Consider the following 23,386-nt stretch of genomic DNA (forward strand, 5'->3'; position numbering starts at 1 on the left):
TAATTTGTCTAAACTTTAACTGTTTGTGACATTTTTATGTGTTTTCCCCCAAATTTACATTGATTTACCTTTCTGATCTCTCTGTTTTCTGTTTTTACCCTAGTATCATGATGGAATTTCCCTTTAATGAATACAATGTCATGTGGGATTTCGTGCAGTTGGTTGATAAAGTATGGGGACACACAAGAGTTTCTAAAGCAAGATGACAACAGTATAACCAGCATGCATCAGCTAGTTGTTATTGAATGGGATGATGTTACCTTCCCAGGATTTGAACCAAGAAATCTCTTACCAGAGTGCCCTGCCCTGCTTTATACGTGGCTAGATGTGTTCCCCAACTTAACAGATTTGGTGTTCTTTTCTTCAGTTGACCATAGTATTAATGTGCAGATACGTGCTGTGAGGAAAATCTTTGCAGTCACTGTTTGTACATTCAGTCAGTGAGAATAATTTCACTGTAAACACGCAAAGGGCCAAATGCAGTACCAAAATTGCCACACATTTGGCCAAGCTCTGGAGGTTGTCTCGGCGGTGGCCGCAGCTCGGCCCGGGCTCGGCCCGGGCTCGGCCTGGCCTTTTTTCACTGTAAACGCAAACTGGGCCAAATGCGGTACCAAATTGTGACCGGCATGTTCCCAATAATAGTCGTTCGTTAACGAGCAGAGTGCCACCACGACAAAATATTGAAAGGTTTGAATTAAAAGCCTGGGCCGAGCCCTCCACTGTAAATGGACAGAATTGCAGTGCCGAGTACCGCAATTGAGGCTGGGCTCAGCCTGAGCTCGGCCTGGGCCTGGCCCAGCCCTAGGTGCACTTTAAATGGGGTCTAAGTAAGAATGATTGTAACGATGAACTGGTTAGGAAGCAATCTGGGTAAGGTGATTACTGATCTAAAGTAGTCCTGTTTGTAAATGATCTTGTGTGGTTATGATAATAGACCCATGTGTGTATTTACAAATGCCTGTTGTCAAAATCTCATGGCACAATGAGGCAGACATCTTCAGACAACAAAACAATATCTTCTGTCAAAACAGTATCTTCTGTCAAAATTATGTCTTCTGACAAAACAACTTCCGCCACATTTATTTCTCCTGAGGAAAAAAAAATCATACGGAGCTACCAATAAGTGTGGCTAATTCTGTAGTAGGCTACCTGAAATCTTGATTATATCTTCATGCAGTCATTGCACCTTCTGAGGTGCAATTAACAGACAAGGAGTGTCTTCAAATTCATGAAATACTTCCATCGAGATGTTTTTATTGCAACTGATTGACAAATTGCCCTACATCGGTCGATGTAGGGCAATTTGTCAATCAGTTGCAATGAAAACGATGTAGGGCAATTTGTCAATCAGTTGCAATGAAAACATCTCGACGGAAGTATTTCATGAATTTGAATAACAAAGCAGTACCCGCTGCATGCTATAAGGATTAGAACCGACACTTGCTGTCGGGGGAAAGCTCGGTGGTCTAGTGGAGATGACGCCTGTCCAGTGATCAGGAGGTCGTAGGCTTGAATCCTGCTCGAATATGTACGCCCATGATTTTTATCATGGCTACTACTAAAATACTGATCAATTCAGTGCTTATTTATGTCGATGTAGGGCACTTTGTTAATCAGTTGCAATGAAGTGTCTTCCTGATTACTCTTTGGTATCTCTTTGATTTTGATGTACAATGTTAGCAGCCTTGAATGATATATTTTGACATAATGTCTGGTGATGAAAGGGAATTGTCATCTGACAAATGAAAAAAATGTGACCTCTGACAAATTATTTGTCTTCCTATGAAATTATATCCTCTGACAAAATGTCTTCTCACTGAACAGTGTCTTGACAAAATAATGTCTTCCAACAGAAATGTCATCTTACTAATTGAAGTCTTCCAACAAATCACTGTCTTTGAAACAAATGATGTGCCTTTAATTTGTGAACATTCTTCCATGATGTGACTCAGGTGTATGAATTTTAAGACTATACATTACAATATATCTTCTTGCAACTCAATCTGATGTACTATTTTGTCTGCACTTTATGAAGCAAAATGTCTTTCTATATGTCTTTTCCTAATATTAAAGCATTCATTGTTGTGGGCCTTTTTTAATGTTGTTTAAAGTGATGTTAAATTGAAGTCTTTCAATCATGTGGGATTCCCAAAATACTGTGAACAATTAACAATGCTCTATGAATAATTTTCATGTACATGCAACGTCACGATCTCTTGTTTATGGTATTCCATGATGAACCATTCTCCTCAGTATACAATGTACCAAAATGAAAAAAAAAACCCAAAAACAAACAAAACATTTATGGGTTTTCAAACATGTACCAAGCTTCCGTTTTTCTTTTACACAAGCAAACATGTCAAATCTACACGGATTATTTTCAAAATTAGTTTTTGATGCGTTTACCGCCCCAACGTTTCACGACGTATGTTGTCATGTATTCACGCCAGTCATATACAATGTATACCAATTATTATAGCTTTGAGGATTTAGCTACCGAAGCAGTAGATTCCCCCTTCCCTACCGATGATAAATGACTTTTTTTTTTTTTTTTTTTTTTTTTTTTTTGCTGTTACATTGTATTAGTTGGATTATATTGCAGCGTCCGGCGAAAATATCAACATGGTGATTAATCAGAGTGCCTTTTCTGGCCATTGTTGTAGTTGATACCCTGCGATGGGGATCTAATCAACATTGAAGTAGCAAATCCACTGAGCTTGGTCCATTATCCTCTGCCTGCGAAATTATTCTTAAGGACCGGGGCTTTCTGGCGCTCAGTGCGCATGAAAATAAATGTAACACAAATCATGTATAGTGTCATGCGTTCTACTACTTTCGAATTGGCAAGGAAGTGTCATTACGATTCTATTGTGGTTTACATGATAATCTACGAGGAATTTCACGTGATTGTCAATTATGCATTCCATTCGTTATGACAGGAGAGCGGGTTTTGTCTGGCCGAAGCGTGTTTTGTTCAATACGCCACCGCAGTCACATTAAACGGCAGTCGTTTAGAATACCGGTAATACTGTCAATGTACAAACGGGGATTTCCCCATGATCTCGTCTTACTTGTGGTTTACTCGTGATGATGCAATTTTTCTGTGCCCACCCCCCCCCCCCCCCAACAAAAGAGAACAAATCTGAGCATTGTGGACGTTTGCGGTAGAATGTGACTTAGCTTGACTTATTGTAGTCATCTTTCTTTTTTTTTATCAGTGAACTTTAATATACATGTATCAACATATAGGAACAAGCAAGTCAGTGTAAAACTCAACAAGAATGTCGACGTCATTTTAGCCGTATACAGTCTTAAAGTTTATTTGTCTAGATTATTATCATGTCTTACTAAAATGCTGAATCTCGGTCAGCGTATCTAAATAGTGTTGTATCGAATATCAGGAGTGGGGACGGTTTCATGTTATTTATTCAGCCATGCACTTATTGCATAAAAGGTGGAGAGGAAGTATGATTATCATACTGTCGTATAGCAACATTACCATATTTTTGGTGGTCCTGCAAAGAAACAGTACTTTTAAATCGAGGCCTACTCATTCAGTGTATAGTGGGATTGTCCGTACCTATGTAGAGGTTTACATGTACTCTTATAGTCAGTATGTCGATCCGATATTTAGATACACGTGTATGTACAGTGTACTTCGTTTTCACAGTCTCTTGTCTCTGATGGTGTTCATTCCATGATGTTGTTTAATAAACATTATATCCTGGTTGGGTATGTATACGCGAAATCTGTCTGAATGTATGTTGGTCTTATTGTCTGATGTATTATTGGTATTCAATGACTGTGCAAAAAAGGACTGTGAACCAGAAGAGATAGCAAGGAGCGCGCTCTGATCCTTTTTCTCTCTCCATGGTTCACAGTACTTTTTAGGACTCGCACATTTTCGAGAAAGAATACCTCTACTCTCGCCCACTCTCCATCTCGCTTCTCCTTTTTCACTTCTCCCTCTTCATTTTTCTACCCTATCTCCTCTTCGAACAGTCCTTTTCATCAGGGCTACCACATGGTGGACCGTAAACCCAATCTCTGTAAGGTGGAAACAATACCTTCTCCTGTATGACTTTGATAGTGTATGGTAATACCTAGTAAGTATAGACAAAATAAACGATGTATTCTTTTCTGTCTTGCAACAACAACAACAACAGCAACAACGACGACGACGACGACCACGACGACGACGACGACAACAACAACAACAACAACCACAAAAGAGGGCAATTCCATTACAGCCGCATGGCTGATAATTCACTTGCCATAGCAACAGCAGCGCTCTCCGGGGTACGGCGCAGCTGCATGCTACGTACAGTATAGCCGTCGAAAACAATAACAACAACACGTTTCCAATACTATGACAATACATGTGCGTCTCGTGTGACACGATCAATTTCGTAATGAAGATAGAATTCTGGTGTTTGGACAAGCTTCGCTCGCAGCATGGCGGCATGGTTTAAGTACATGGTTGCTAACTTCGACTCTATGGATTATAATATTGCTTTGACATCGTAATATACAACAACCCAAGACTTCTGTTCTCTGTTCTCGAGTTTCTATAGGAATGTATCAAAGAGAAAATTCACACGGAGTTCAAGTTGACCTAGATACGAAGAGAAGAGATAGAGTGATAAAAACAGAACGTTTTACAAAATGAAAGTGAAATTGTTAAGCTGTCTCCTAACAGTGATATTATGCACAGTTACACTGTGATGACAATCATTTAATGATCGCCCATTGATTTTTTTTTTTGTAATACAAGTGTATGTACAGAATATTGAAAGATTATCTTTGTGATATCCGAAATGTTTAACCCCTCTCATTTGCAACTCATTGTGATAGCTATATCCCAACAATAATTGCAATCATGGCATGAAGAGTACTTATTTTCTGGAATTTTATTACAGCAATACAAATTAATTGACATGCAGGTGAAGATTCGAGTGCAGGCGAGTTTTGAGATGTAAGATGTAATATGAACAGCATCCCTACATCCTACTTGGTATATTTCGTGCCTTTAAATGACATTACTGTTGAAAGCAAGATATTATTTTAAGTAGAGGGTGAAGATTAAGGTGTGAATTTCCTTCAATTTGTCTCCCTCTACAATTAATGGAATCATAGATCAGCTGTTGCGATCTTACAAATTTCATTTGTTGAGGGAGACAAATTGAGGAAAACTCACACCTTGCTATTACTGGCATGCTGTAGGTAAAAATGGGCTTATTCGGTGTTCCATTTTGTTTTGTTGTTTGTATTAATTGAAGAGCTTGCTCCCAAAAGGCGCTAAATCCACACTCTTAAAACATCCGAGTCAGAACTGACCCGGAACTGGGTCCGTTGGGCTCACACACCGTTCTGGGTCAAAAATGACTTGGAATTTGGTCATGAAGATCCCGAATGGGGTCACCCTGACCAACTTCATGACTCGGAATGGGTCATATCTGACCCCATTCCTTGGCATTTCTGACCCGGAACGGTGTGGGACCCCAACGGACCCAGTTCCGGGTCAGTTCTGACTCGGATATTTTAAGAGTGCATCATTTTTTTCAATGGATTTAGCGCCTTTTCGCTGCAAACTCTTCTGATTAAATATAAAGCTTTCAGTGCTTTGTGTAGCTGAGCTTACTCGATTCATTGCAATCAATGCGGGCATGAAATATAGCTGTGACATATCTTTGTCTGCAGGAACTTGATACAAAGTAATGTATTTCAGCTATCCCATTCGTTCCTATACATAACCCATGCGAAAAGACTGAGATAAATCTGAATAACAATGACGTGTGCAATCTACTATGACTATTGTATAATAGACATACAAACACGCTAATCATCCCCCACGTGTCCAATTTAAAGCACAAAATGAGCACATAGCGATCGTGTCATTCCTTTGAGCATCCTGAGAATAATGAATAATAATGATAAAAACTGAAAAATAACTTCGCTTATAACACATCATGCCTGCCCATGATATTTTGGTATGTTTATATTGAGGGTAACTGTCTGTGGACGGGTCATATTATAATCATTGCATAAGTTGCGCGTGGTTCATTTTATTCCATATGTTTGCTTCTAAGGGGTAGAACCTACATTTAGTTAATTAGGCAGGTCAAAATGAAATGTGATAACAGTAGTTACGTGGAATCAAAACTAGCTTTCGCAAAAATCCATTAGATAAGTTAGAGTTATGTGATATACATTATGAAATGAGAGCCCTTGATACCTGATGCGCGTGTTTATGTAGGAATTGGAACCGGATATATTTTTTCTTTCTTTCTTTTGGAATCCGCGTGGGCGGGCAACGCGTTTGTTTTTGTTTTCTCTTTATAAATGGTTTATGTCCATCTGCGATTCATTAAAGTTTATGAAATGTGTAACACTGTAAATGCAAAGTGGTTCATTCTATATGTTTCAGAGGAAAAGCAATTCAAATCGTAGTCGAATGTTTTTATTGGGATATTTAGGTGCATTATATATATCACCAAAGCAATATCTAACCAAAAAAGAAAAAATAATAAACTCATATTGATTTAACCCATGGAGACTGCGCAAGAGTCAATAACAATAGAATCGAATATCCCCGAGACTGTGTATTCATCACAAATATTTGCAGTAGAATCTAAGGTAAGACCAACACACCAATAAACATAGCAAACACACACACACACACACACACACACACACACACACACACACACAACACGCATACAAACAGAATCATCCTGCCCCTAGCTGTATTATTAAACCATTATCAACCACCTGTTGGAGTATTGAGAATCACACACATACACAGACGCGCACATGCACGCACGCACGCATTCACGCACGCACGCACGCACATTCACAGAAAGTTCACATACAAATTGGACATGAAATAAGAAATTTATGAAGTATCAAAGGCTCACACATTTTCACAAGAGAATGATATTACCACACCCACTGGAAGGAGTGATGACGTAATCACTTTTCATTATTCCATCAACATGTAATACATCAAATCCTAACTGAAGTCATCATAAGTTTTTTTTCCGCTCAATATCATAAGTCAGATTTGCATTCGAATGAATGAAAATGCGTTCAAATTAAAGCGATTTTGGTCACTCTCTACTCTCACGGTTCATATTAATTCTCTGAGTATTTGATTTCATTTCATGTCATTACTTTTAGATTTTATTTCATTCAATTTAGAGAGAAATTCATTCATTTTAACAACTCAAAGTTGGCATTCAATTTCGCGCCAGCTCGATAGACGTTCAAATTCGTGCCAAATACCAGTTTCAATTTCATTTATACGAACACAACTGCGCACTTTGAACGCTTGAATTCAATCAACATACAAAAAACTTTTAAAGATAAGTAGAGATTCACTGATCGGCATTATCATGCATTCAAACATTTGATCAGGATGAAGCACGTCGAAAATGAAACTATTTCTCCCGAAACTTGTGGCAGAAAAGTTGAATCGGATGCACTTTTTTTTTTCACGAGCCGACTACAAGCAGTCATTGTTGACAGATGGGAAATACCCGTATGCTGTTGAAGAGTTTTAAAAAAGCTTATAAACTACACACACACACACACACACACGCACACACACACATGTATGATTATATTATATATGCACATAATCACAACTCTGTAATAGTTAATCTATTCATTTATGGGTGTGTGTGTGTGTGTGTGTGCGTGCGTGCGTACGGTTTCCTGCTATTTATTCATATTGATAATGAAAGTAGACCTAGACCTATCATGCATAAGCCTTGTTTATAGTGAGAATAATTATGAATCTTGATTCTGTAACATATACTTTGGACGTGTGACAAGCATTAATTCTCATAGTGCACTTCCTTGATTATCAAGAGCACTTGGAACATTGCCTTAAAAACATTGTCGTAAACTCAGGTAGGCTCAAAATACATTTTAGTACGTTGAGAGTAGATAGAATGACATGAACGCATCGACCTTGTATCACAGAGTGTATACAATACTACTGCACGCCCATCTTTGGACGCTCGTCAACGATCCATGTCAAACAAAAAGGCAGATTCTATTGTCGTCTATATCTGCGCAAGTATTCTAATCGAACAAGGAAGCACTGACAAAAATAAGATCAAGACAGAACGTGGATCAAAGGGCGAAATGGATTTTTGATATGAAAAAGTGCATACGGATGAATGGTGCACCGTCGTTTCGTAACGACGGGCTATCTCGGTGAATACACGCGCGTCTCTGATCCGGAGACCCGAGTTGTTGAGCCAGCCACCGCAGCACTGGATCACTTTCAGTCAGGTGCGTGGGCACGGTGCTTCGGGCAAATATCCCTGGGTTACACAATTCCTTATCCCGGACCTTCATCTCACCTGACCATCAGAGGGGAAGACCACCACTGCATACATGTCATACCTGAATTACGGTGATCAGTGGAAGAACGGAGCTGTTTTGTCACCGACGCCAACTCCAAACTAGCGTAAGTGATTATGTTGTGCGTATTTACGTCGTTTTGTCAGCTCATCAGCTCACTATTATTTCATGGAGAAATAGACTATTCAGCAGCTATTTTTTCATAGAGAGTTCCATAGGCAAACAATAATAATTTTGTGAGCGTTGGTAGGTTGTGTTTTCATTTACTCGGTGAAATCTAACCAATTCCACACTAAAGAAAGGGTATGCGTTGATGGAAAAGGGGCGCTACGATTAGAGAATCGTACCATTTACATAACACGGTGGATTCATGTGCCTAGGTGCGTTTTAGTGGATTCCAATTTCTCCCGTATTCTTGCTTGAACCATTGCGATGGAATACATGATGCTATCTAATAGAATTTGATCTAATTGCATTCTCTACTTGTGGAGCGTACGAACCTTGAGCTTATGTATAGCGTAAGCCTAGGCATTTTCCATAACCTTCGTGTAAGAAAACGAATGCATAAAATACGCACTGGTGTATCTCTTATGTGAGCTCCCCTTGGTCTATTGTTATGGTAAATGGGGGTGCGAGGATATTGAGAAAAACGATTGTTATTGGCAATAGACCATACGAACGGCGCAGCGCAGGGCCATTGTGAAACACGTTTACTTGTATGCATTTTATACAGTACAGCAGACAAGATTCATCGTGAAGTTAATTCAGCATCGAGGCACTGTTAGTGTGATCAACAAACATTGCATACACTAAGCGAAGGGTGTTGATGTATTTCATTTCCCTCAGGCGTCGTCGCTGTTGATGTCGTCCCCGAATTCGTTTCTGTCCTTGTCGACACTGAATGGCTAATTGCTCCGTCAGATGTCGCCTGAAAGATCTGAAATGGCGGAACTTGCGCGAGATACTCCTATTTTCACAACTTGATATACCGAAGACATTACGGGCCTATAAATAGTGCTAACCACAAAGCGCATCTTTCACAATACAAATTTAGTCGCAAATAAAGTATAGAATAGAAGATCAGAAGACATTCCAGGTCCTGCATTACGTAATGTTTTACCATGTTGATCGTATATATGCATGTTGCAGTATTCAGTCAGATGAAATGAATGCGATAGACATCTTGTGTGAGATATGCATAGCTTATTGCAAATATCAACCACTGATCGAGATTCTTACGGCAATCCTGAAGGCGACGCGAGGTGGCCAGCTATCTCTACCAAATCGTTCGTGCCGTATGCTTATTTATTTTGTGTGCCAGTGGCCATAGAATTGCAAATGTTTCCTTGAATTTCGATTCAAAGATAAAGAATCTCAGGTTAAATGAAAAAACAAAACAAAACAAGACAGAGCATTAATTTTGAATGCACGATGAAGGCGATTTACCACCTGTATAGGGGATATCTACGTACATGGCGAAGGCTTACACGCATGACCTCTCGTAATCAGGGGAAACATGATTTAAATGGAAATTTCCTCCAAAACACACGTGGATTCATTGCAAAAAGAAAGATTCGCGATGTTCGGAAAACGTTAGAGGAAAAATAAACTATAAAAGGTAGAAAATACGTATTTTTGAATACGTAATTCCATGTGCCATTAGCAAGATTATCAATACATAATATAAAGTGACAGATTAAGACTCCCTTCTCTCCCCCTCAAGAAAAAATAGTAAAAAAGGTTATGTATTATGTAATGCACACCTTTCTTTGACTCGAGATTGGCTATTTCTCCATTTGTTTTTGTTTTTGAGAAGCAAGGTCGATTCTTAAGCTATCCTCGTAAACCTATTTCATTTTTGTCGATATCATCTGACAGAGTTACTATAGGTCGTCAGGGAGAAAACTTTCGTACATATGAATACATTAGTTAACTGAGCTTTCACGATATCATTCAATGGGAAACTAGTATTCAAAGCCTGTTTCAAGAAATGGCCGGTTTATCAACATTATTCGGTTTTGAAGCACGGTTACAGTATGTCGACCATATAACTGAGGCTTCGAAAATGGGAAGAAAAGATAATTCAGTTAGTTACGTAATGCGTCAGGTGCATTGCTATTATGTCAGTGCATAAATTAACTATTGTAAGGCATACTGAAGCCCCCCCCCCCCCGACCAAAAAAAAAAAAAAAATATGCTGCAATATAGATTAGCATAAAAAAGGCACCCACACCGAATAGGTTTATATTCACATCCTATTGACGCATACCTTAAAGGGGCCCTGAAATCCAAATGCATGTTGATTAGTGTTGATTTATGATACCCTCAACATTACTTTTGCGGTAAAACATCAACATTCCACATATTTTAACAAGTTTTTCTTCCATTTTTCTTCAGATTACTTGGGAACGCCCGCAAAAAATCCTTCCAAACCAATCAATATTAATATTCTTGAGATGACATCATCTGTCAATCATTGCTAAAGTACTGAAATGTTTAACAAAAGATATTGGAATGCCCCTTCCTCTCGACTCAGCATAACTTGCATGTTTCTGTCATATTAATGTGACTAACAAAAGACATTAACATGCAAGTTATGCTGAGTCGACGGGAATTTGCATTTCAATGTCTTTTGTTAAACATTTCAGTACTTTAGCAATGATTGACAGATGAAGTCATCTCAAGAATATTAATATTGATTGGTTTGGAAGGATTTTTTGTGGGCGTTCCCAAGTAATTTGAAGAAAAATAGAGGAGGAAATCGTTAAAAATTTATGGAATGTTTCTAGATATTCGTTTCACCGCAAAAGTGATGTTGAGGGTATCATAAATCAACACAAATCAACGTGCATTTGGATTTCAGGGCCCCTTCACTCTAAAAACACAAATGTTGAATTACCATTTAAAAGGGCCGAGGAGTGACAACATTTTCAAAGTGTTAGTTTTCCTGCTAGATTCAACATTTAAAATGTTATCTTAAAAGTTGGATGCAACACTTCAAAAATGCTGTCACTCCTCGGCCCTTTTAAATGTTGATTCAACATTTGCGTTTTTAGAGTGTTTAAAGGCCCTGTTTACCTTTGGGAGCAGTGATTTAAAAAATGTTCAAGATATCACTTTTGACGCATAATAATATGTGTAGGTCATAGTTTCTAAAACCGTAACTGTAGACGGTTTAGTCTGGAAACATTTTTATTATAACTATTGTTCACATTTTGTATATCTAACAATACATCGATTATACTGGTTAAAATTTTTACATTGGTTGTTTCTATCATTAACTCACATTTTAGAACTATTTTGAAGCACTAAAGCTGGGTTTTTGTTTCATCTGCAAATGGTAAATTATGCCTTTAAGAAGAAAATTGCTCCTGATAACCAGAAAGACTGCCCGAGGCTCGACCGGCAATAAAATGCATTGATACGTTTTTGATATAAAATGTACAGGACTGGTGGAGGAATGTTCATCACAGGCACGTTCAATTTTAGATAACTGTAACTAACATGGTCCTTAACTGTCGGATGGGGGGGGGGGGGGGGGGCGGGGCATTGAAAATAAGGTATATGAAATATCATTTAATAATTATTGGTTACGCTATGAGTCAGCTACATTGCTAAAAAATTTGTTAGTACATAAACCAAATCCCCAGCCCCACCCAGGCTATGGTTGAAATAGACATACGATTATATAACATTAAAACATACCCACACCAAACACGTCTATAGTTCCTCAGAAGAAAATGTCCATGACTTTGAAACAAATAATTTCATGTTGTCCATAAACGACAAATGGTGGCAAGCCGGCCTACTTATAGATATGCATGCAATAATGTCACTTCAGAGCTTTCTTATACCGGAAATAAATCAGTTTGCTCACATATTTAAATTCCATATTATACTAACCTTGCCTTCATGAGAAAGACTTATCAACCAGAAGTCAGGCAAGAGACTTTCCCGAGGCCTGCCTGAAACCCTCTCAAACAGCTACGACACTGATGCGTGCAAAGAACAATTTAAGCATTACTAGTAATTTGTATTGAGTATGCAGGCGGATGTCATCTGCGATAATCTTCAGTATTGAAGGAGGCAGAATAAACAAAAGAAGAAGAGGAAGGATGGAATACTGGTTCTCACAAAGAAAAAAAATATCAATAAATTTGAATACGCTGGTGAAGTGGCCTGTTGACAGATAAGAAAATGAGATCTGACTGGCAGACTTTGCTCATTCATTATCATTTTTGTTATGTCAATATAAACAGAATTAGAATATAAAATGTCAAATCGTATAGGGATATATGTTGTATTACCACATGTCACGTGGTACCTCCATTATCTTCCGGTCGTGACGTAGGCGACATTTTTTTTTCACTATATTTTGCAATGTCGGGAAAGTCCTTCTGCGTATATCAAAACCAGACAATGTGAGAAAGCCGCATAAATTAACCAATGGGTGTAATCGGTTTTGCTGTTTTGAGTTTCTGAAAGGCTGGCACAGAGAGAATCCAACGTTACCTAGTCCCTGTTTTACGAAGAGTTATAGTTGATTATACAATAGGTCTATTGTATTACTGCAGCTTGTCTGGTAAGGGAATCTACAATCGATTATATCTTTCAATAAAACGAGGCCCTAACGAGTTTATCGCTACTTGGAATTCAAAATTCAGTGTGTTGAACCAGATTAGAAGATTTAAATTCTCCACAAAAGCAGTGCAACGTATCTGCCTTCATCTCTGGCAGTGAAACTGCATGTTTTCGAAGATATTGGCTAAATTATCTGAAGATACGACAACAGAAACTAATTTTTGCTACAACAAAACGTAAAAAAAAAAACCCATCAACCAATTTCCTATTTTACTGGAGATTCAAATGCTTTCAAACCGGACCAAGTTATGTCTGTATGTAGGAAATCTTCAGAGTTTAGGATTACCTGAATCGCTGCCAGGCGGAACCAAGCTCAAGTTCTGTCGGAGCGCGGCTTTATGCCAGGTAGAAATATAAGTGCTAATATTCGGACCATTGTGGACATGATTGAATATACGGACATATTGAAGATACCAGGAACGATTTTGCTTCTAGATTTTGAAAAAAAAAAACATTTTATGGGGTTGAACACAATTTTTTATTTGAAATTCTTAAGAAATTTAACCTTGGAAACAACTTCATTCAGTGGATCAAAACTTTTTGTAATGAGAGAAGTAGTCTTGTGGTGAATAATGGTTTTTTCACTGATCAAATTTCTTTGTCTAGAGGTATTTTCCAAGGTTGTCCAATATCCCCACTACTTTTCATTTTAGCCATAGAAGTTCTGGGTATTGCTATTCGTAGCAGTGAACATATTAACGGTATACCAATTGGGAATTATGAAAAAAAAGTTGAGTATGTATGCAGAAGATACAACAGTATTTTTGAATGGTGATGCAGAGTCTTTTCAAAATCTGTTTGAGTTGTTACACAAATTTGCAATATTCTCTGGATGTAAAATAAATTTATCAAAATCTGAAGCTATACACATTGGATCCTTAAAAGGGTCTACCTTTCATCCTCTTCAGTTGGAAGGTTTACAATGGAAGGAAAATTCATTTAAAGCATTGGGTGTTCTCTTTTCGCTGAATACGAAATCTTTGTATGAAGTAAATTATGTACCCAAGTTAGTACAAATAGAACATACACTTAGTTGTTGGAAACAAAGAAATTTGTCATTATTAGGAAAGATAGCTGTGGTCAAAGCACTGCTCTTACCTCAGCTGACTTTTATGTTTACTGTGCTTTGTTTAAATATACCTCAGTCGTTCTTTAAACGACTGAATAGTATGCTCTTTAAATTTATATGGAAAGGGGGTAGAGATAGAGTGAAAAGAGAGTTAATATGTAATGATTATGATTCAGGCGGTTTGCGTATGATTGATCCTTTGGTTTATGCACAGGCGCAGAAGTTGACATGGGTTGCAAAATTCTTAGATCCTTATTATTCAAATACATGGAAGGATATTGAACAGACAATGCTATTGAATTTTCATGAACATATCTTAGTTTTGTGGAGAGCAAACGCCCCAGGTTGTGTTTTGAACAAGCTTAAGAATTCTCAATTAGTTGAAACCTTAAAAGTATGGTACATTTATAGAGAATGTATTTTGAAAGACCTTGGCCTTTCAAATTTTCATTTACAGGACTATATATGGTGGAATAAGAAAGTTAGTTTGAAACATAGACCTTTTTTCTATTACCCTGACTGGTTTGAGAAAGGAATTCATTTTATTAATGATTTGCACATAGGGGGTCGTGTCAAAACCTTTGAAGAGCTAGTTCTGGAATTTGATATTGCAATTAAGGGTAGGAGAAAATACAATTCTTTCATGAATGGTATTTATCTTTCATGGTTTGATTCTTCCTTGGATACCGATGAAGATATGCTTGATAAAATAGTGTCAGAGCTGGTGAAAAAAAAAGAAAATTTCTAAACATGCTTATCCGGTAATAAGAAATGTACATTGTGACTCCTCATGTGAGAAAAGAATAGGTAAATGGAAAGACCTCTTCTCCATTAATGATGAAACAGTTCAGTGGGATGTTATTCATATGAATAACTATAAATGTACTGTTGAAACACAACTTCGTTCCTTTTATTTTAAGGTTTTTCATGATATTATTGGTTTAAATGCATTCTTATTTAAGATTTAAAAAATAGAACACCCAGACTGCATGTTTTGTAGTCAAGAACAGGAAACTGCTTTTCATCTATTTGTACACTGTCCTAAAACACTACCTTTATGGAAAAAATTATTTGATTTCATAGAGGAAAAGACCAAAAAGGTATATACCTTTTTGCCTTTTAATATGATGTTTGGTGTAAATAATGACGTAGAATTTTGTACATGTATAATTTTTTTTATTTCTTTGTCTTAAGTTTTATGTATATAAATGTAGATTTCAAGGTTCAACTTTGAATTTTGATGCATTTATGGCTTTAGTAACGTATAGACAGAAAACTGAATACGCTATAGCACAAAAGAAAGGTAAATTACAATGTCATTTGAGGAAGTGGCCCATGCTTTTGTAATGGTTGATCCTCTATTTTCATATATCTCATAGACATCCATCTTCTTGTGTTATTCCATTATGGCAGATAGTTTAATGTGACTTGTTTACTGAACCCTTTTTAATGCTATAGGCTGGGCATTTGTACATTGTTTATATTGTGTGTTTTGTTTGTTTTATGGTTGCATAAAAAAAATAAAAAGAGAAAAAAAAAAAGTTCTGTCGGAGCGCTTTGCGAGAAGGGAAAACACTCGATTTTAGCTGCTCAAAGTTTGAAGAGTTCGGATCCCCGTACAGTGCGAATGTCCTTCAATGTCCTTCCAAAATGTGTTGTCCTCAAAATGTCCCTCTTGACCAACTGACCAAAGTTTCATATGAATTAATGTCTGGTAATGATGAGACAAAGAATGATTTCACGGCTCTCCTCAAACGCGGTGCAACGTATCTGCACTAAAAAAAAAGGTTCAATATATCTATGATCATATTTACCAACATAATCACATTCACGTATACTTGTTTATGATATTGTTGTTATAACTATTGTCAGCAATCTTTTCATCAATCCTGATTTCATACATGCTATTATAGTCATTGTTATTTCAACCATCATGTCATCATCGTGATCAAAACATAAGCAACATGATATGCTGTAACAGGGTGCGAGATGCATTTAAAGTGTTTGCGAAAATTGTCACTGTTCATATCAAATCTAAAGAATTCACGAACCCGGCTGATATTACAGGGCGAGTGCGCTATTGACGCCGTATGCAAATTGCCTTGACGATGCTACAAAAATACAGGCCAGCCTCTGTGCTACACCAGGGAGGTGGTACAGCGTAGTGAAGCAGTAATTTCAGCTTAAGTGAACAGGCGATTATTGTCGTGATAATTATCATTGGATGGAGGGATCACGTCACGCTATGGATATTATCTAGACTATATCCCTACAGCTACACAGAGCCACCGAGTGCATACCATTACGCCGGTTATTGGAATAAAACATCACAAATGACGACCAAACGATTATTATATTTTTTTGTTGTTGCTTGGAGTAAACCATGTGAAAGAAACGGATGCTCAAAGTCACCAGGGGCGGATCTAGATTTTGCGAAGGGGGGGGGGGGTGGATGTGAGGCGGTAATATTCAGGTCATGACGAGCATATATATAATTATGGAAAGTTTTCTTTTTATGTTTTTATATAATACAGAATATTTAGGTTAAAATTGATTTACAAGTTGTATATTATCCATATTTGGTTTATTTCATATGCCATCCTTATGTATACATTGGGCAAGCAGAATTATATGTTATGTAATATGTATTTTTGAATTATGATGAATTTGTCAATTAGTAATATGTAATTGTAATTTTTTTTTTCATTATGTGGACTATATGTAAAAAACCAGTGAAAAGAGAATTTCCTTTACGGACAATAAAGCAATTCATTCATTCATATATATATATATATGTTATATATATATATATATATATATATATATATATATAAATATATATATATATATATATATATATATATATATATGAAGAGTTTGTTTGCAAAAACCGATAAGTCCATATTTGTCAAATGGAGATATTTGCAATTAAAGGTCAAGAAAAATAAGGAGAATAATAAAAAAAAATTTGCTTCTTTTGATCATAATTTCAAAAATGTACCTTTATGTGTAGTGACCAATATATCATTTAAAAGGTATTATTTTGTATTTTATGACAGATACCGTACTTCAAAATCTTCAAAAATGGACTTATCGGTTTTTGCAAACAAACTCTTCATATATATAAATATATATATATATATATATATATATATATATATATAGTTATAGTTATATATATAAATCTTCACGTTCTTGAGTGCCAGTTCTCTCCCAAAGCTGACTGACAAGCAAACAGAAAGGAAAAAATGTCTTCGCAAACACCCCAAAACAAGGAAAAACAAAACAAAATGGAGCGCAAGGGGAAGGGGGGTTAAAACCCCTAAACCTTCCTCCTTAGATCCGCCACGTTTGACTGGACACGTAATGTAAGTACCTTCATTGTTACGCGACCTTATAATATGGAAGAGAGACGTGCAACATTGTTGGGTATGGGTAAATACGGGAAGAGGAAAGGAAGAAAGAAACACAGCGAGAAGTTAAGCAGTGTAGGTTCTAAATTAGCTTTGCGTAGAACATATTTGAAATCGACTACAGAACATACAAGTGATGTTGTCATCCAGTGTGTTTGGAGTAAGCAATAATGGGAGAGAACAGGGTCCAAGGTTATAAATATCATTGTCCTTCCATGTTGCATGAACATAATATAATTTGGAGAAAAGAAATTATATGTTGTTGCATGGGGAGGCATGAGAGATTAAGATGGGGGGGGGGGGGGACGAATAGAGGAGGAGTATAGAGTGAGAGCAAATTAGCATTGCGTGAATACAAACATATGATTATCAGCTGAACCTTCGACTTTACATTTCAATCTTAGTCTAAGTTGTTTTGGGTAGAACTTGAAAATCATTGCTGCATACAATTATGATTTAGTATCACTATACATGATGCATGACCGCAAGAGACAGACATAATATTGTTGGGTTGGTAGAGAGAGAGAGAGAGAGGGGGGGGGGGGGAGAGAGATAGATCCGTGTGGCATGATGTGTCTGGTACAATCATTCGACTGTGAAGAGACAAAAATCATAACTATTGTCATTTATGATTGTAGGCCTCCTCCTATTCAGGTGGAACTCGCGTGTGGTAGAGTTCAACAACAACAGGGCCAGCGACGGGCGCAGAACGCATCCTAAACGGCCTCACAGAATCAGAAAAAAACAAACAAACGCAAAACAGAGAAGGCGTTCCTATGGAGACTGTTCAACCTAATTAGGTTAGGTTGAGAGAACGTGAACGTACATGTATGTTTACGTTCTCTAACCCCTTTTTAAAATCAAAATGATTATGAGTAATAAGGATTTACAGTGCTTGTGTATTCACGGTGATTATTGATGTTGCGTTGGTTTTATTTTGAAATGGCAGTCCGAGATTGGGCCAATAATTTATCCAACAGTGTGCTACATTTTATGTGCTTATCTATACTACGGGCAAAATCAACGAAGCGATCTCACATCGGCGGCGTCCGTGCCATCGTTGAGTACGCCTACTTACATTGTATATAATACTGGTAACTGACTTCGTGCGTTGTCTCAAGCGGACCTCGTTTCATCAACCGTCTCATCAAAGCGATGCACCAATCAGCCTCTGCGCGCGATAAACACATGCAGGCGTTTATTATCCAGTGATAGACTCAGTGACGGTCTCGGCGCATGAAGAAATGTTATATATATATTATATCTATATATCTATATATCTATATGTATATATATATATATATATATATATATATATATATATATACATATATATATGCTTTTAGTATGCAATGTCTTTGGGTATATACGAAGCAGATACAATGTATCTGCTGATAGGCCTTTCTGCTATACCCATTACCCAGCATAAGTTTGGAAGCTCGATTTTAATCGATATTTCTATAATATTAGAATAATAGTCGTCATGGCTGGTATCATATTAACGGTTGATGGTATATAAGGATAAAGGAAACTCAACTTTGATCGATTATATTTCGGTAAAATTAGAATACTAGTATTAGTCGTCATGTATGTATTGTCATCTTAAAGCTTGAACAATGCTCATGTAAAAGGTGAGGAAAATCGAGGCCTATATTTCTGTAATGGTAATATTCAACAGTCGTCATGTTGGTAATGGTATCATATTCTTTACAAACAATCCAGAGATGGTAATTACATCTGGGGCCCGTTGCATAAAAGTTACAATTATGGTAACTTTGTCATCCAATGGTAACCACCATGGTAACAATACTCAACAGCCAATCAAAATCAAGAATGCCATGGAAGTTACCATTGGACGGCAAAGTTACCATAATTGTAACTTTTATGCAACGGGCCCCTGGAGTAATCTATGATGGTCTGAGCGACCACTCTATGTCTTATTTGATAATATGGAGCTGCAACACTACAAAATATAGTTAAAGTAGCCAGCGCACGATAATTTACAGGAAAATGACAAACATATATTATAGATACTGAATTGTATTTGGATGATTTAAGAAACCAAACCTGGAGTATTGTAGAATTTACTTTAAACCTGGATGATGCCGTTGAAGTATGGGAAGCGTTTTTCCTTGAAGTAGTAAATAGATACATTGTATATGTGGTAAAGGGGAGGAGCGCGAAATGAAACTGTGTGGGTCGTATTCACGTAAACGCCTATACCTCGGTCTTGATGGTGATGCTGCGAAATGATGGCTGCCATGAAAAGACGAATTATTGGTTCATGCTTACAGAGTACTTTGATTGACTCATGCAGCTGTATAAAGTGACAGATGGTGACTTGGGTCAGAATGTCGTATTTTCAAATAGATATGAACATGCATACGCACAGAATAAATACACATTTATACACGTACATGCACACACGCCCACATACACACACAAACACACACAGACAGACAGACACACACTCACACACACACACACTCACACACACACACACACACACACAACACAACACAACACACACAATGTGTGAACACATCTTATTTCTACGTGTACAGGGAAGTTGGAGACCCTCTTAGCCTAGTATATTGTATAGGTAAGTGTGGTATGTGTATACATGAGTGCAATCATATAAGCTTTCTTTCTATCAATCTTCGTATTTTTCTCCCATTCTTTGCAGACGCCTCGCTTCGCTTTCTCATCATCCTCATCATCCTCAGCCCAGAGGAGGAAGAAGAGGAGGAGGAAGGGAAATGGCGCCTACACGCGCTTATCTGGTCGTCCTGGCTGCGACGGTTACTGAACTTCTGGTTGGAGTTCACTTCGTCAGTGGAGGTATATTCCTTAAAATAGAGAACACCGCTTGCTTGCTCAGATTTAGAAATAACTTATCTTGTTATTCATAGTTTAGAAGTGAATGTGGAGCTGTTAATGCTCTGCAGGTAAGATCGCAGACCCTAAATCATGAGATTTTCGATTTGATTTCATGTTAATAGCGGTATAGTGCCCTTACGCAATATAGAAGTCATACTTAACTGTACATGCTGGAAGTCGATGATTCTGTGATTGCTTGCTTCTTTGTCGTTGCCTTTGGTTACTCTTTAGTGACGTCGTAAAGCAAACCAAACTTGACCCAGTATCAATATCCATTGCAAATTTGGGGGTCGCTGTAGTTCTCACAGTTCTCATACCTCTGAAAGACACAAGGAAGCTGTCAATATCTTTTCCAATAGAAAAAGAAAATGCAGAAGTTCAAACAAAGAAAAATAAACAGATGTCTTCCTACCACACAATGGTGAAAAAAAAAATAAAGATGAAATAGCTTGAATGCAGATTTCTTTCTTAATTCCATGTTTTCTTGCAGTCACGAACAAAAGACATAAGAAATAGTGAACTTTAAACCATGTAAACAGTAAGAGGTCCCTTGTAAGTTGTTATTGTCCGTGAGAAAAGTCAACTTGAACGCTCTTCGGTGAACAAAGAGCTGACTACATGGATAACATGATGTACCTTCATTGCACAACATTAAAACGGGAAATACCCTTCCCAGTCTTTTTGTTTCAAATGCATGTTTGCTATTTTTGTTTTTCAAAGTGCTATTGCATCCAACGATTCATATTCTAAGGGCAAACAGTAATAATGGCATGACGTAAAAATATCATTTAACCGGTGTATTCCAATATGTTTCATGGCTCCCCCCCCCCCCCCCACCTACACACAGCCGAGATGTTCGTATGCGATTACCAGCAGGGCAACATCTACATGGCCGTGGCCCACGCGAACGGGTCTTTCGTCGGTGCCCAGTTCAACGTCCTGCCTCTGGGTGATGTGGACACACCAGTCGCCGTCGAGTACGACTTCCGTACTCGTATGATCTACTGGACGGACATCGGCATCGATGCCATATTCAGATCGAAGCTGGACGGTTCGGAGAAAGAGGCCATCGTCGGCGATAGGCTCTCGTGTGAGTGACAAAAACAAAAAGGAAAACAATACAATATTAATGAAAACGTTATAATGATCCGGCATATAATATTGCTTCTGTAAATATTGCAAATAGGACCTATGTTATATTGTTGAAAGGACTGGCTTCGACTAGCCTGCACGCTATTGCCGGTTCTATTTTACCAACGATGTTCTTGAACTATTGACTGCTTTGACTATATTGACAATGTTCATTATGTTATTGTTTGGTAAATTAAACAAAAATCATTTCATTTCATTTCATTTCATTTCATTTCATTTCATTTCATTTCATTTCAATTCAATTCAACATGATGATTGGGTTTCGAATACCGAGGTGTAATTACAAGATTTGTGGCTTTCGTTTCGACATTAGAACAGGGCCCATTTCATGACAGATTTTCGGATAGCATGTCCCGTGGCAACGATCAATCAGAAGGCTGGATTCTTGTCGTTACAATGACAATTACCATTCCAGCAAGAATTGCTATCATAGCAACTTTTTTTTAAATGAAATGGGGCCCAGGATGTTTTACTTGCATCTTGAGAGGTCTGATTTGTGTGTGTATTGTGTGTGTGTTGCGTGTGCGTTTGTGTGTATTTGTGTGTGTCTCGAGGACATAGTAATAATTGTGCTGATATTTAATTTCCCTGTCTTACACTCGTACATTTCACTATATATAGCAGTCAGTTTATATGCGTCAATCTTTGCTATACCAAAGCTATAGACCGATTCAATTTCGATGGCCTATTCACCTACCGCCGCTAGCGGCGCTATAACGGCCGCCATAACTGGGGGCCAACAGCTAGGGGCTTCCAGCGCGAGCTAGCTACCCAGCGAGTTGCACTTGCAGCGCAGCAGCCTAGCGTACCCATCGCGCATAGTTAGCCGGGCGCGGCCGCTGCGCCGCGGCCGGCGACCGCCGCGCTAAAATTGTGATTGTTTACTCACTGTGGAAAAGTCATTCAGTGGCATTTAATGCCTCTCTTATGGACAAATTGAGTAATTCAGACATATCGATCTAGAATGAAAGCTTCATAGGAAAGATCAGAAAAAAAAAACACATATCGTGCAGTTGTTGGGTGCACAAATAACAGGAAACCGGAAATGGAAGCTGCACGTCAGTGTGTGATATTCAGACACCAGTGACGCATGATAAATATAAACACTCAAGTGAAATACAGCGGTATAAAAAATGCACAGATTTTCGAAACAAACTTTGGCCTATACCTACTAGATTCTGTATTTAATTAGGCTATCACTGCATATTCGTCAAATAAAGTTGTTCATTTTAGAAGACAAGTTCAAATCAAAGATTTTGATAATTCACTGATTTTTTTTTTTTTTTTTTTTTTTTTTTTTTTTAATCCTTGGTGCAATACTTTAATACCAAAGTTAGATTATACAATACACTTCCTGGCTATACTAAACTGCAATGAATGGTGGCAAACAAAGTTAGATTATGCAATACACTTCCTGGCTATACTAAACTGCAATGAATGGTGGCAAACATCCGTTTCATAATCATATTAAGAAAGTTTGATTTGAAAATCACTTTTGTAGATTATAATTTTAGGCGTTAGCGCGATGTTAAATGCAAGATTACTTAGACCTAAACAGTAGACGTTTTGGTTGACATCAGGCGAAGTAAATTAACTTCTTAAGTTTATACGGCTTAGAAACGCCTAGATTTGTCTTCCGTTTGGTTTACTTACTTATAGGCTTGCCGGAAGTTAGTGACAACCGAAAATGATATAGGATGTAGCTATGGTTCTAGAAGTCGGTATAGCCAGGTCTAGACGGGTCTAGATCTAGTCTGTTTCCTAGAATTCTAGACAAGATCTAAAAAACGTTAGACAGATTCTCCCCCCCCCCCCCCCTGGCCCGAGAAGAGGCAAAAGCCTAAAAAGGTTTAAG

The 23,386-nt window shown here is 37.7% G+C and overlaps 1 protein-coding gene across 1 annotated transcript in view; it reads left to right on the plus strand.

Annotated features, from left to right (window-relative positions):
- Positions 1-8,357: 8,357 nt before the first annotated feature.
- Positions 8,358-23,386, plus strand: part of LOC140237096 (uncharacterized) — a 32,226-nt gene continuing 17,197 nt past the window's right edge. The window contains exons 1-3 of the mRNA XM_072317034.1: positions 8,358-8,482; positions 20,186-20,340; positions 21,227-21,469. Coding sequence (XP_072173135.1) covers positions 20,259-20,340; positions 21,227-21,469 — 325 coding nt within the window. The 5' untranslated portion in view covers positions 8,358-8,482; positions 20,186-20,258. The remainder of the gene's footprint in view (positions 8,483-20,185; positions 20,341-21,226; positions 21,470-23,386) is intronic.

The sequence above is a fragment of the Diadema setosum genome, chromosome 13 (assembly GCF_964275005.1).
Source record: "Diadema setosum chromosome 13, eeDiaSeto1, whole genome shotgun sequence".
NCBI classification, from domain to species: Eukaryota; Metazoa; Echinodermata; class Echinoidea; order Diadematoida; family Diadematidae; genus Diadema; species Diadema setosum.